The 15,011-nt window shown below is 40.2% G+C and overlaps 1 protein-coding gene across 1 annotated transcript in view; it reads right to left on the bottom strand.

Moving 5' to 3' along the window:
- LOC147905897 (linoleate 9S-lipoxygenase-like) overlaps positions 1 to 15,011 on the bottom strand; it is a 64,705-nt gene that overhangs the window by 48,212 nt on the left and 1,482 nt on the right. The window contains exons 5-9 of the mRNA XM_087375368.1: positions 14,867 to 14,952; positions 14,655 to 14,762; positions 14,264 to 14,565; positions 13,806 to 14,069; positions 12,602 to 13,497 (exon numbers count right to left, since the gene is read on the bottom strand). Coding sequence (XP_087231494.1) covers positions 12,735 to 13,497; positions 13,806 to 14,069; positions 14,264 to 14,565; positions 14,655 to 14,762; positions 14,867 to 14,952 — 1,523 coding nt within the window. The 3' untranslated portion in view covers positions 12,602 to 12,734. The remainder of the gene's footprint in view (positions 1 to 12,601; positions 13,498 to 13,805; positions 14,070 to 14,263; positions 14,566 to 14,654; positions 14,763 to 14,866; positions 14,953 to 15,011) is intronic.

Genomic DNA, 15,011 nt, shown 5'->3' with positions numbered 1-15,011 from the left:
AATTTTATGGACAAGGATGTCCAACATCTGAGGTTGTTGAAGCATTTCCAATAAAAGATATGTTTTTAATTTTATAAAGAATATAAAATGTTTTCTTTAATAAAATCATATGTTCTTTTGTGTAGATAGATAAGTTCATGGCGAAGAGATTTGAAGGGTTTGAGTATTATCACTCTGATCAGGTGTGTAAGTTTTAATCATGAGTTGTCTTCTATTTTGAAAGGTATTATTAACCATTCAGTTATTCACAATTCATCTTCTTGAATATTTTATGTCAGGATTCTTATGGTGAAGCGAATGCTGATATGAATGAGATGACATTTTCTAAGATGCTTCATGGTGACATCACTACAAATGAAGATAAGGTATGAATTGCCTTTATCTTTTAGATATGCTTATGATTGAAGCTATTCTCTGGCATTCAATTGTGATCAGCATCTTCTTTTTAGACAAGTTTTAATTTAATTTTGTCATATTTTTAGGATCCAATATCAAATGTGACTGATTCTACGAATGAAATGTCTAGAAAAAGTGAACGAAAGAGAAAGGTAAAAGTTTTCATTTATGCAATACCCTTTAAAAGTAAAGCAAGTACTTTGTATGCTTATATTCTTTACATAATTTTTTCCAATGGCATTAACACTACTTGTTGTTTATCATCCATAGGTGAGTGAAAAAATGAAAGATCACTTAGAACAGAAGACCGTGCAAAGAAGTGATAAATCCCAAGGAAAGAGATGCAAGGTATTCTTATATTTAGAATTTATTTTCTATGATTTGAAGTCTTTATACCTTGATTTTAATCTCAATTTTTTATTTGAATTAGAACTTAAAAGATATTCAAGGTACAGACATGGAGGTGACTATGATTTCAAGCAAGTATAAAAGAGTATGTGACAGCCTTTTACATTAAGCTTGATTATTTAAATCATTTGCTTCGAATTTGTTAATATATTGTCACTTGTTTTGTTACTATGCCCTCAGGTGGATGACATTTCAGAGGAAAATATGGAGACAATACTTTTGAAATACATGGGAGTCCACACAATTCATGATATGTACTTTTCCTTAAAAAGTACATATGTGAAGCTTAAAAAGATGGAGAGTAGCTTCAAACAGTACTCTACAGACATCAAGAAACCAACCAGTAACATTATGATAAGGGACATTGTGCATTGGCTTATTGAAAGTCAAAAAGTTAGATTCATGGAAAAATCTGATGTGCTTAGTTTAGAAGATATAGAGATTTTGATATGACATTTAGCTTGATTCAAATAAGTCTTCAAAGATGTTATGTAGAGCTCTTTTAGCTCTCTTTGGTTGTCTTATATTTCTTATAGTAGAAGTTTTTTGCTTTTTCTTTTGAATATTGTAATAACGAATGGACTTTTTACCTTCTTATTATTTGTAGAAATATTAAAGAGAACTCCATAATCTTTTTGATGGTTTTGTTGAATCTTAGTGTAGATAATGTGGGTTAATGTAATTATAGTAACAATTGCTTATTGCTCTAGGTACTTTAAAAGTTCAAATTGCTACATATGAAAATGTGAAACATGAGTGCTTCATTTCTTAAATGATATAACTTAGACAAAATCACTTATTTCGCGTTCTCCCTATATAGGGAAATATAAGATTCTCAATATAGTTTACTAGTTCATAACCAGGAAGTTTGCAAACTATGAAAAATGGGGCATTTCCTAGTTTGTCTTACAAAGAAAAAGAGGATTCTCTATATCATTTACTAGACTATAACTAGGAAGAGTGCAAACTAGGGAAAATGGAACATTTCCTAGTTAGACTATGTAGGGAATTACTAATGAATTTCACTATCTAGGAAAATGTGAAACATGAGTGCTTCATTTCTTAAATGATATAACTTAAACAAAATCACTTATTTCGCATTCTCCCTATATAGGGAAATAGAAGATTCTCAATATAGTTTACTAGTTCATAACCAGGAAGTTTGCAAACTATGAAAAATGGGGCATTTCCTAGTTTGTCTTACAAAGAAAAAGAGGATTCTCTATATCATTTACTAGACTATAACTAGGAAGAGTGCAAACTAGGGAAAATGGAACATTTCCTAGTTAGACTATGTAGGGAATTACTAATGAATTTCACTATCTAGGAAAATTTTCCTATATGGTGAAATTCTCTAATGATTCCCTGCATTGACTTGCATAGGGAATTTTTTGATTGATTCCCTAGATAAGGTAACTAGGAAATGTTCCATTTTCTCTAGTTTGCACTCTGACTAGTTATGTTCATTTCTAACTAGTAAATGATATAGAGAATCCTCTTTTTTTCCTATACAGAGAACGTCTCAAAGCTCCTTGTGTATGGAGAAAGGACACGTTATGTGATTATTAAGAAAATCTTTTCACCAGAAAAAGATTTTAGACTGTGCAATACACCAACGACCAATTGCACAAGGCCCTGGAGTGCACTGTGTAGTAGTCGGCTTGAATCTGCTTGACTGATGGTTATGGGGACTCTAGCCATCACGGTGATCTAGTCGTCTTTGCATTCAAGAATGGGGATGGTTTGAGATAGCCGTTTCCCCGAAGGAGAAGAAGTAGAAACGAAAAAGAGATAGAAACTAAGAGAGAGCAAAGGAGAAGAGCCATTTCCCCAAATGATAAGAGTTGAGTACAGGCCAGTGCAGACAAAATCAGATCTTTGCCTAGCCAAAATCTGATTTTGGGGCACTGGCAAAATAATTTACCTAGAGGGAGCTGGCAAGCCCTTTTTTTTTTCCCCAAAGGCAGCCAAAATCAGATCTTCGCCAGGTGAAGAGCTACCTGATACCCTGATTTTGGCTACCTTTGACAAAAAAAATTGGCTTCCCTACTCCAAATTTTTTTGGCATGGTAGCCAAAATCAGATCTTTGCCTGACGAAGACCCTTACCCAAAAAAAAATGTCCATTATCCTTCACGCGATTGGTGAATCTATGAGAGAGGGCCGTCAGGATTCATACCTACCACGATGCAACCGATGGTGGAGGAGCTTGACGAAGGCATCATGAAGAAAGAGGTTGAGCAAGGTGTCACGAATGAGGAGGTCGAGGAATATGGAGGGAGGAGGTCAAGTACAATAGATGGAGGCGAGGAGGTCAAGAAAGACAAGGGATAGAGGAGGTCGAGGAGGAGGATGGAGGAGGTCAAGCAGGCCAATGGAGGAGCTGTGGGCTTGAGGTGTAGAAGCTAAGGAGAGAGTCATTTCATTAGGTTTAATCCATTTGATTAGCTGTTTGATTAGGAGCCGTTTGATTTAGAGGTGTGGAAGCTAAGCGCTTAGAGTAGAGAGCCATTTCATTAGGTTTAACCCTTTTGATTAGTGCTTAGATTAGGGCTTGATTAGATTAAAAACATTTTAAAGTTGCTCGCAATATTGTTGTTTTTTAAAGTTGCTCGCAATATTGTTCGCAATCTTTCATCTCATTTGGCACACAATGCAAGCACATATCAAGTTTGTAGAAGAGTTAAATGAAATCCTAGACTTACATGTCCTTCATGTTCCCCTTATCAATGGTGGTAAGGGCATTGTAGAAAGGGTTTCTTAGAGGGAAAGTTGTCGCATATTTATGCATTTTGGCTATTTGGCCATTGCAAAATGTTGTATGCTCACATGTCATTTTTGCAAGAAATATGTTATGTGCATTGGAGCATGTTTGTATGTTGTATACTAAATATTGCCAAAGGCTTGGTTATTGTCAAGGATTATGATTCATGTGGGAACACACTTGCATGATGGTCAAGTTGGCACATCAAGAAATAGTATCGAAAAGGTGAGAGCTCTAGTGGAGAATGATGTGATCAGGGTATATAGAAATGAAAGTCCATGAAAGGTTCAGATGACCATTGCAAAAGACCTCATTGATCAGATGATGATTAAAGATGGTCGAAAGGAGAAATATATCCTTAGAGACATGGAGTTCGGACACTTCTTGAAAGGTTCAGATGACCATTGCAAAAGACCTCATTGATCGGATGATGATTAAAGATGGTCGAAAGGAGAAATATATCCTTGGAGAGGTGGAGTTCGGACGCTTCTTCGAGGAACTTTGTCCACCGATGCAAACAAAAAGGTGGAACTTTCATTATGTTCATCTTTTGATTTTGATTTTGAAGTTTGGAGGTGACATGCTTTGAAGTTTCAATGTGAGCTAAATTTTCAATGTATAATACCTTGCAAAGAATGCTGGGAAGTGAAAGGAAAAGGGCATTGACTAGAGGTGTGGTCCTTGATAGCATTTTGGAGCTAAAGAAAAACTCCATGTATGAATTCTTCCATTGCAGTCATTCTTCTAGGCAAGGATTTGAGGAAGAATGTTGCTTCATATTCAAGATGTCTACAAAAGGACCTACTTTAGGTGTAAACCTTGTAAGGCAAATGAATTGTGATGGAAACAAAGATCTTAAAAATTCTTGGGTCATGTTTGACCATCCAAAGTGGATACTTGGATGGACAACACTAGCATGCCATGTATATGATCCTAGGTCTACTATGCATTTAGAAATGTTTAGAACTTGCTTGCCATGTATATATAATCCTAACTTACTATTTGGATATGCTCAACAATTAATTTGTGCTTCTTAATCATGAAACTTTTCCATGACCAACTTTCAGGAATTGTTAACAATAGCAACATGTGAGATGAAAGAGGAAGATAAAGATGCACATATAATCTTTTGGGAGATGTTGAATGAGCCTCATCTTGTGCTCCACGCATGTGAAGGCAAGTCTTTTTGGTTTCATGGCAAATGAGGCTCAATCCAATTGAAGATAAGTTTGCCATGTATTTAATAGAGGTTTTGATAATATTATGGTTGGACATGAGAGATCATGTTTGTTTCATTGGCAGCAAAGCCTCCACCACCACACTATTGCATAGCACAAAAAGAGTACCACAGAGAGTACAAAGACTTATGTGATTCTTGGAGAACTCCAAGGACAAGAGACGAGGCCCAAGAGATATAAATGGATATCCAATAATGGTGGAAGACAGGGAAGGTCAAGAAGTCTAAAATTCCATACTTGGATAGCTGGCTAAGTTGGTGGATTGTAAGAATGATGCATTGGGGTGAATACATGTGTGTAGTATGTCCAATTTTCCTATTTGGAACATTGATTTAACTTGATGCATTGAATCCTTTGAGAAACCTTCTCATCCTCATTATCTTTTCTTTTTTTGCATAGATTATAAATAGCACGAATTTAGCCAACACTCCTCGTGGAGATCTTTTAGAGAGCAAGAATGGAAGTTGGCTTATAGCTAAAGGATTCAAGGGAAAGATTAGTGAGAGTGCTCTCAACGGAAGCAAGAATGGAAGAAGGAGAGAGAGAGACAGAGAGCCACACAAGTTTGGGGGGTGCAGAACCACCCTAATCTTCTTTTTCATTCATTTATATATGTGTTTGAGTATTGTACATAACCGGGGTTAAGGCACAGTGATCTTTAACCCCCACAACCTCCCACTTAAAGGACAATGTGCCTTTAAGGGAGAACAACCAGTGAGCGTACTATCCAATGCCCATCAATACACGACAATACTCAAACCGCTGACTAGGTAGACTCTTCGTCAGCATATCTGCAGGGTTATCATCTGTATGAACCTTGACAAGCTCTATGCGCTTGTCCTCAAGTACCTCCCTGATGAAATGGTACCTGACCTCAATGTGTTTGGTCTTTGCATGAAAGACCGGATTCCGTGCTAGTTGAATAGCACTCATGGAATCACTATGCAATGTTGGTACACCTGTATGAATCCCCAAATCTCCCACTAGCCGATCAAGCCATATAGCCTCCTTGCAACCCTCTGTGGCTGCAACATACTCAGCCTCTGTGGTAGACAAAGCAACACACTTCTGTGCGCGAGACATCCACGACACTGCACCACCTGCAAAGGTGAACACATAACCAGAAGTGGATCTCCTACTATCCACATGCCCTGCATAGTCTGAATCTATGTACCCAAGTACACGCATGTCTCCTTTACCAAAGCCAATGCACATCTCCTTGGTACCCTTCATGTACCTCATGATGCACTTAACTGCCTCCCAATGCCTCTTTCCTGGATTAGCCATATACCGGCTAACAACTCCCATTGCAAATGCAATGTCTGGTCTAGTAGCTATCATAGCATACATAAGACTCCTAACTACTGATGCATAAGGAACCTTGGCCATCATGGCCCTTTCCTCATCTGATTTGGGACTATCTGTATGACTCAATTTCACATATAGAGGCAATAAAGTACTCACTGCCTTCCCCCCCTCCATAATGAAACGCTGCAATACTTTTGTAACATACTCTTTTTGTGAAAGCCAAAGGAGTTTCCTACTCCAATCACGTGTAATGCGCATACCAAGAATATGACCTGCAAGTCCCAAATCCTTCATATCAAAGGCCTCATGCAACTTGGCCTTTAATGCATCTAGCTCATAAGTATTCTTGCTAGGCAATAGCATATCATCCACATATAGTGCCAAGATTATCAGGCTATTATCCTTAGCCCTTTTAGTGTAGAGGCAGTGATCAATTTCACTCCTTCTAAAACCCTGGGACCGAATGAAAGCATCAAACTTCTTATACCATTCTCTAGGCGCTTGCTTAAGACCATAGAGACTCTTCTTCAGCTTGCAAACTAAATGCTCTTTGCCCTTTTCTTCAAAGCCTTCCGGCTACACCATGTAAATTTCCTCATGCAAATCCCCATGCAAGAAAGCTGTCTTGACATCCATCTGCATAAGCTCCATATCCTCTGATGCCACTAGTCCAAGCATGCATCTAAGTGTGGTCATCTTCACAACCGGAGAGAATATCTCATCAAAGTCCACACCCTTCTCTTGCTTGAACCCTTTAGCAACCAATCGGGCCTTGTACCTAGGCACATCATCACCTATGACCTTCATTTTGTAGACCCATTTACATGGCAATGCTTTCTTTCCATGTGGCAAAGAAACCAAGTCCCAAGTCTTATTCTTCATAAGTGAACTCATCTCTGATTGCATAGCATACTCCCACTTGCGTTGATCCTTACGCATCATAGCCTCTTTGTAGCAAGAACGCTCCCCGCAATCAGTAAGCATCACATAGTCTACCCCTGGAACAAACCTATCAGGTGGTCTAGACACTCTAGATGATCTTCTCAAGGACATTTCAGCTTGCTGTCCCACTTGCATATCAGCCACATTTGGCTCATCATTTCCACCAATAGATGATCCATCATCTACCCTTGATTGTATACATGTGGGAGTACTTGGTGGTACCATTTCTTGCACATTTGGTGCATGGACAGCTTGCTGTCTATCAACATAGGCAGGTGGATTCACATCCTGGAAAGTGATTCTCCTCATTTCCACATCCCTCATGGGTGCCTTATGCATCTTATTCTCATTGAAGACCACATCATGGCTGCGTATGATCTTCTTTGCTTCTGGATCCCAGAGACGATAGCCCATCTCTCCACTTTCACCATAACCTAGAAAGATGCATTTCCTAGACTTAGGATCTAGCTTCTTTCGAAGCTCTTTTGGCACATGTGCATATGCCTCACACCCAAATATACGCAAATGAGAGTAAGAGGGCTTCTTTCCACTCCATGCCTCTTCAGGAATACCACCATCCAAACTCTTACTAGGTGATCTATTGATCACATGCACTGCAGTCTTCATTGCCTCAGCCCAAAAACCACCAGAAAGACTTGCATTGGAAAGCATGCATTGCAACCTTTCTTGAATGGTACGGTTCATCTTTTCTGCAACTGGATTTTGCTCTGGAGTATGAGGGGATGTGAGCTCCCTCTTAATCCCACGTGTATCACAGAAATGCTGAAAGTCATGAGAGAGATACTCTCCACCATTGTCAGTCCGTAGGCATTTAAGCGTTCTACCTGACTGATTCTCAACCAAGGCCAGCCATTTCTAAAATACCTGGAACACATCACTCTTCCGAGCTATAGCATAAGCCCACACTTTCCTAGTTGCATCATCAATGAATGTCACATAGTATTCAGCCCCGCCTAATGACCGTGTAGGCATGGGACCACATACGTCTGAATGCACCAAATCAAGCATTTCAAACTCTTTCTTTTCCCTTCTTTTATGGGCTGATTTAGTCTGCTTCCCATAGAGACAATGCTCACAAAATTCAAAATCAGAGAAACTCAAATGCGGTACATAACCCAAACGACATAAGAGTTTCATTCCATTCTGGCTCATGTGCCCCAACCTGCAATGCCACAAAGAAGTGCTTGGCTGCTCGGTTATTGCAACAACATGATCAAATACCCCTGATACATGTAAGGGATACAAAGTCCCACACTTGGCACCCCTGGCCAAAAGCATAGAGCCCTTCTGAATTTTCCAACTATGAAAGCCAAAAGTGGTGTGAAAACCAGCATCATCTAGCTGACCCACTGAAATAAGACTCTTGGTCAACTTAGGCACATGTCTCACATGTTTTAAAACAAATGCAGACCCATTTGCAAAAGAAAACTTTGTCACCTGCTCCCACTATGTCACATGCATAGTCATTTCCAAGATGCACACAACCTGTCTTTCCACTATCATAAGTGGAGAACCATTCCCTATGGGGAGTAACATGGAATGAAGCACCAGAATCCAAAATCCAATCCTGGGAATATGCATCATCTGAAGTGGTAACCAACTCTGCAGATAAAGTAGACATGAAAAGAACATCATTGTCACTATCATGTGTGACTGCATTGATCTCCTCGATCTTCACTTTTCCTTTGTCCTCCCTTGGACTCTCTTCCTTTTGATTTGCACCCCAATTTGCATTCTTTTTCTTATCCTTTTGCTCTCTTTTCAGCTTGTAGCAATCCTTTTTCATATGGCCCTTCTTGCCACAGTGGTAACACTCAATGTTCCGTGCCCTGGATTTGCTACGAGACTTCCCTCTTTCTTGGGACTTTCCCCTGAACTATGATCTACCCCTTTGCACATTTAAGGCTGCATCCTGCTTGTTGCCATCCATAGACTTCCGTCTAATCTCCTCGGCCAATAAGCTACCCACAACATCATCAAATTTCAGTACTCCACCAGGTGCAGAGTTACTGACAGCTGTACGGAAGGTATCCCATGAAAATGGCAATGAACATAAGAGAAATATTGCCTCATTTTCTGAGCCTGAAGCTGGCTGAAAATAATATTGAATTCATTCAAGTGAGAAGCAATGGAGACCCCTTCCTTCATGTGCAGCTCAAACAACCTTTTCATGAGGTAAACTTTATTAGAGGCAGTTTCCTTCTCATAAGTGGCACACAGTTTCTTCCACAAATCTTCCGTAGTTACTACTGTGAAATAAACTGACTCTGCAAGATGAAGTCTAATAGTAGACTTTGCTAATGCATCCAACTCATTCCAATCATCCTCAGACATATCCGCAGGTTTAGCTTCAATACCTGCCAAGGGTTTAATCTGCTTCTTTTGAATAAGCACATCCCTTATTTGTTCTTTCCACAAAGAAAAGTTTGTCCCATCAAACTATTTAATGCTGAAAAACTCCTTTTCAGACATGGAAGAGGATGCCATGATGCAAATGAAACAAAATCCCAAATGCTAGTACCTGCAAGAGAGAATCACACCAAATACCAGGTGCACCCAAATGTGTATGCCACAATAGACTGAAATATCATAAAAAACTCAAAGCTCAAAGCATCAAAAAGATGCATCTGACTCATATGCATATACTATGCATCCATATGAGCAAATCTGGCCCAAAAGAAAATGCCAATAAGTGCCAAATGACTCGAGCATAAACACCGTCCACTGGCATATGCATCAATAATATCTCATCCAAGAGAGCATAGCACTATCAGTGCATCACCAGCAATGTGTCAAAGCTGTCCCTCAGCTTAAAATAGCATCCATGTGCAAAGCATCCATAAAAATAGCATCCCACAAGGCAATTTGGGCCTATCAGCGCATCCAACAAGGACCGCAATGCATCCAAATGGCCTATAAATCATCCACTGCAACCCAATGCACACCACGAATGAGCGCACACTGCTCAAACTGCAACCAGAGTGATCTGCATAAGGTATGCTCAAGAAATCATAGTCCCACGGTAATGAGCGCTACTGAAAATAGAACCTGAGATGCCTCAAAACATGGGCGCCATTGCATAATCGGAATCAGCAAGAAAATCTGCAAATATCTCTCTTCTGCCAGAACTCCAAAATCCCAACCGATGAGTGAGAAATGGGAGTCAACACTTATCCACTACCATGTGGTATAAATCTAAGGTTTCAAAACCTTAGAATGAAAAATGCATAACAAGAGACGAAATCGAATACACAGAGATATATAACTCTGAAAATCCTCCACCAAATCGTGCAAGAACTGATAGGTAGGGGTTTTTGGGCATCCGGAACACAATGGGACAGACGGTTTTGAAAACCGTGGTCTCAATCACTGGGTTCAACACACAGGCTGAAAAACGTTTTTTGAAACAGAGCTGTTTGTAAACTCCACCGGAGTGCGAATGATGATCAACATAGAAGTTTTAGGACCTCCTGAGTCCATCGGAACTGACAGATCTGCAAATGATTGCTCCAAACTTGAGTTCCAATACCCGGGCAAAAAATGCAAGAACTGACACAGTGAGTCAGAAATCTACTGAAATGATCACGGATTCAAGAATAAGGTGTTTCCAAGCTCCTGAAGTAATGTGGACACCAAAAGCAAGCAATAGTTACCTCTACAAGTCAATACGAAGTCTCTGTCATCGAACGGAACAGGGAAAAGCTCAAAAAATGACTTTCTTTGAAACCACTTGACAGGCTCTCAAAACTACTTCGCAAAGCCAAAGTGGCTTTTCCAAAGGTTTCTCCAAGGTCTCTGCACACTCAGATGTAAGTAAAGTCACCCACAAAGCTTCCCACAGAGCTTCTCCTTCCTCCCACAGAGCTGCTGAGCTTCCAAGCATTCACGCACGCTCAGCTAGATCACCCGAGCTCTGATACCAGTTGAGAGTGCTCTCAACGGAAGCAAGAATGGAAGAAGGAGAGAGAGAGACAGAGAGCCACACAAGTTTTGGTGGGTGCAAAACCACCCTAATCTTCTTTTTCATTCATTTATATATGTGTTTGAGTATTGTACATAACCGGGGTTAAGGCACAGTGACCTTTAACCCCCACAATTAGTCTATATCATTGCTACTGTTACTGACTTGGCAAATGGTGTACTTCAAAGTGCTAAGATGCATGCCTTTAAAAGGAGAAAGCAAATAGCTCATGGCCCTAGTTTGCAAAATTTAGTAGATAGATCCTCATCATCAAAATCAAACAAGCTATATCTAAAGTGATATGCATAGTGAAGAACCATGTTGCTGGAAGCCCTATGTATCATAAGAGAACCAATTTGGAGGGTGATAGGGAGATTGTCCGACAAAGAATAAGGATGAGAACTATCATTGACTTTGATGAAGAAAGCAACCATCTCTTTGAATACAATTATAAAACAAGGGATCAAAATTATGCAAGCCTCCAAGGGGAGTCAATGTGACTACACCTAACAATGTGAGTACACCTCATGCTAGCACCACTATCAATGATGAGAATCGCAACAATACATCTATTATGCAAGATAGGTAATGTGTGGTGGAGAGAGTTATGAACCAAACAATTTGGGCCATTAGAAGAACAAATGTGGGAAGCCATGTGAAATGTCTTGGGTGGACCCCACGTAATGGCAAGTGCAACCAACCACTTTGTGATTCTAGAAAGGGATGTGTTTCACCATACTTCTTTTCCTTCAGAAAACATCCTAATCATGGCCCAATAGCCCAGATGATGTGGTTTTGCTACACAAACATAGATGATGTGGTTTTACTACACAAACACACACTTGGAGAGTGGATATCAATATCTCTCTAATCCCCACACTTCTAGTTATGTGACCCATTGATACACAGACCAACATAACACAAGGAGAGGTTGACATGTTAACCTTGGGTGGTTTCAAATTAGAGGTATTGCAAAATACCAATGTCCCTACCCCAAGAGTAATAGCTCAAAGCTCAAAGCATTAAAATGCAACTGAATCATGTGCATATAATATGCATCCATATGAGTAAATCTAGCCCAAAAGAAATTGCCAACTGTAATAAAGATCCAAATGTCAATAAGTGCCAAATGCCTTAAGAATAAAGACCATCCATGACCATATGCATCAACAATATCTCATCCAAGATACCATAGCATTATCAGTACATCAACTACAATGTGTCAAAGCTATCCCTCAATATAGAATAGCATCCATGTGCAAAGTGTTCATCAAAATAGAGCATCTCACAAGGCAATCTAGGCATACCAACACATCCAACAAGGACCACAATGCATCCAAATGACCTCTAAAGTAACCACTACGACCCAATGCAAACCACAAATAAGCAAACATGGCTCCAATTGAAACCAAAGTGATATGCATAAGATATGCCCAAAATCAGTCTCATACTTTATAAAAGTTAATGCTATAAAAATTCCCTTTTTAAATATAAGCTTATAGACTTACCCAATTAAGAGCACCTCTTCCAAAAGTATATTTTATAAAATGTAGTAAGTGTTTACTATTGAAAAAGCCCTCTTGTAGTTAAACTCGTGTGTTACATTTACATATTTAAAAGTGTTTCCCTTGATCACATAGAACAAACACATCTATATCCATATTCAAAAAAAGCATGAAAAAACACAAACCATGGTGTCAGATGGAGATACTGTTGGGGACACCTCTAAGTGTGTGGCCCTGACTAGAGGAGGGACAAAGGAGGGTATAGGGTACTAAAGCGGGACCAACACGGTGGGCAAGCTTGAGGGAGTCCTGCACCTCATTTCTTGCCACCATCTTAGCCTCAGCCATTTCTACCTTCCTCCCAAAGTCCTGAAAAGCAGCCAACACCTTCTCATTGCTAGTCCACTTGGGGTCTTCTCTCTGCCCTATGTACTCCTCACCCGCTAAGTGTTGAGACAATACCTCCCCTACTGCCATTATTAAGATAGCCTCCCCTTTGGTTGCCAAACAGGTCATAAAATATTTCTCCGGATCTTTGGACATCTCCATATACTCTTGGCTTCCTATCTCTGGAATGAGTTTATGGCTAATAGTTGGGGCATTTGGCATGAAACCTGCATAAGCGTATTGCCCAAAGTTTACAGCTGCGTGATGTCCTGAGGCTAACCATATCACTATTGACAGTACTTCTTCCAATTCTTCCACTTTGTCCATGGCCACCCACCAACTTGCATCCTTGTGATCTCCATGCCCAACTTCCTTGATCTCTTTCCACCAATTTTGGAGCTCCTCATCTGATTTTATAGCCGTGTCATCGTTGTAGTAGATGCCCACATAGTCTTTCACCCAGGACTCTATTACCCACCATAGATCTAGCCCGTCCACTGCATATGGATAATCCGAGATGTTCAGCTTCAAACCATGCAATTCCTTCTCATCTCTCTCGGCCATTCCCCTACAATCATCGCGACTGCGTCAGTGTCGATCTCTTAAAACTTAAGATATCAAATATTGTTGATCAAACGCGTATCTCATGAAAATCACAAGTACTCAATGGATAATCTAATGAAAGTCACTAGAACAAATTCTTTAACTAAAACTGTTGATGATTAGAGAAGTGATCACACTAAAATCTCTAGACCTCCCTCAGTCTTGTATCAAGATATCAAAATTTCACCACGAAAGCCGCCAGATCTCACCACACTAAAATAACTAGACCCTCTGTCTCGAAACATTAGAGAAGGTATGCCGCAAGGATACGACCTCTTGATCAAGTCTCGAGGGAGAGATTCTTCATCGAAGCGCCAGTTCTTGTACATCACTGACGACATTTCCATGCAATATCTGCGTGGAGTGAAAGTTTTTTCGATGTAGCCTCCAGCAGCGATCAAACTCGCCCTCGCTAAAGCGTTGATGTGCATTGTATCCTTGAAGTGAGGGGACAGTAACACATGCACAGGATGCAAGACGCTCAGCTGTCTGTGTGTTGCTATGATGAAGGGCTCGATGACAGCATGGGCTCGCAACCTACTCCATGTAGTAATACAACAAACAAACAAACTTCATTAGTCAAAATCCAACTTCATGAGAAACAGATGAGCCACCTACTCCATGTAGTAATACAACAAACATACAAACTTCAGTCAAAATCCAGCTTCATGAGAAACATATGAGCCACTACTTCTGCCGCGAGTAGCTTTGATAAAGACGAAGGATACTACCAATGACTACAGAGCTCGTGATATCCCACGTCTTCAACGACCACATGGGTTTTGGCCAACCGCCAGAGCCAGTCTATTACGCCAGGAGGAGGTGCCCTGAAAATTCTGGTCTCACACTTTTCACCTTTGCACTTGGGAGGTAGACTGAGCTCTATGGCAACGGGTTTCAGAATACCGACTTTGCTTAGAAAGAATATTGTGCGAGAAGCGTACGTTTTCGCCTTCAAAGCGTTGATCTTCTCGACGAATGGCAGATAAGTATCATGGTAATCGAGAAGATAAAGCCTCTTCTCCTGCAGTGCCTGTGTGTTCACATCTTCAAAAGTGAGTAGATGGTCGAAGTGAACAGTAGCTTTGAATTTTCATCAATCCAAGTATGTGACCACGATACCTCCTCTACCGTCAGGCCATCTAGGTTGTTTTCCAGATGCTCTTTTGTAAGAGACGATGTAGATGGCCCATAGACCTCAGGATCCAGTTTGCTCACAGGCGGGAACACCTGACCGAAGCATATGGAGAGCCGGTCGTCAAAATTCGGGTCGGTCTGTCAACTGTTTGTTTTGTTTAATGTATTAAACTACAAGGATTATATTCCAACATTACCGTCAGTCTTGAAATCACAAGCGGATTCATTCCAGCAAGCCTTTGACGTGCAAACTCTTCGTCGGTCCTCCAGGCTTCTCTATCAGCTGCAAGCACAACAGTTTATAGATCAATTTGAGCAGTCTTCCCCGGATCGGAACTCAAG

This window comes from Dipteris shenzhenensis, chromosome 1 (assembly GCF_047967505.1).
Source record: "Dipteris shenzhenensis isolate YYH24624 ecotype China chromosome 1, Dip_SZ_1.0, whole genome shotgun sequence".
In the NCBI taxonomy this organism is placed as follows: domain Eukaryota; kingdom Viridiplantae; phylum Streptophyta; class Polypodiopsida; order Gleicheniales; family Dipteridaceae; genus Dipteris; species Dipteris shenzhenensis.
This window is presented reverse-complemented; position numbering and strand designations above follow the sequence as displayed.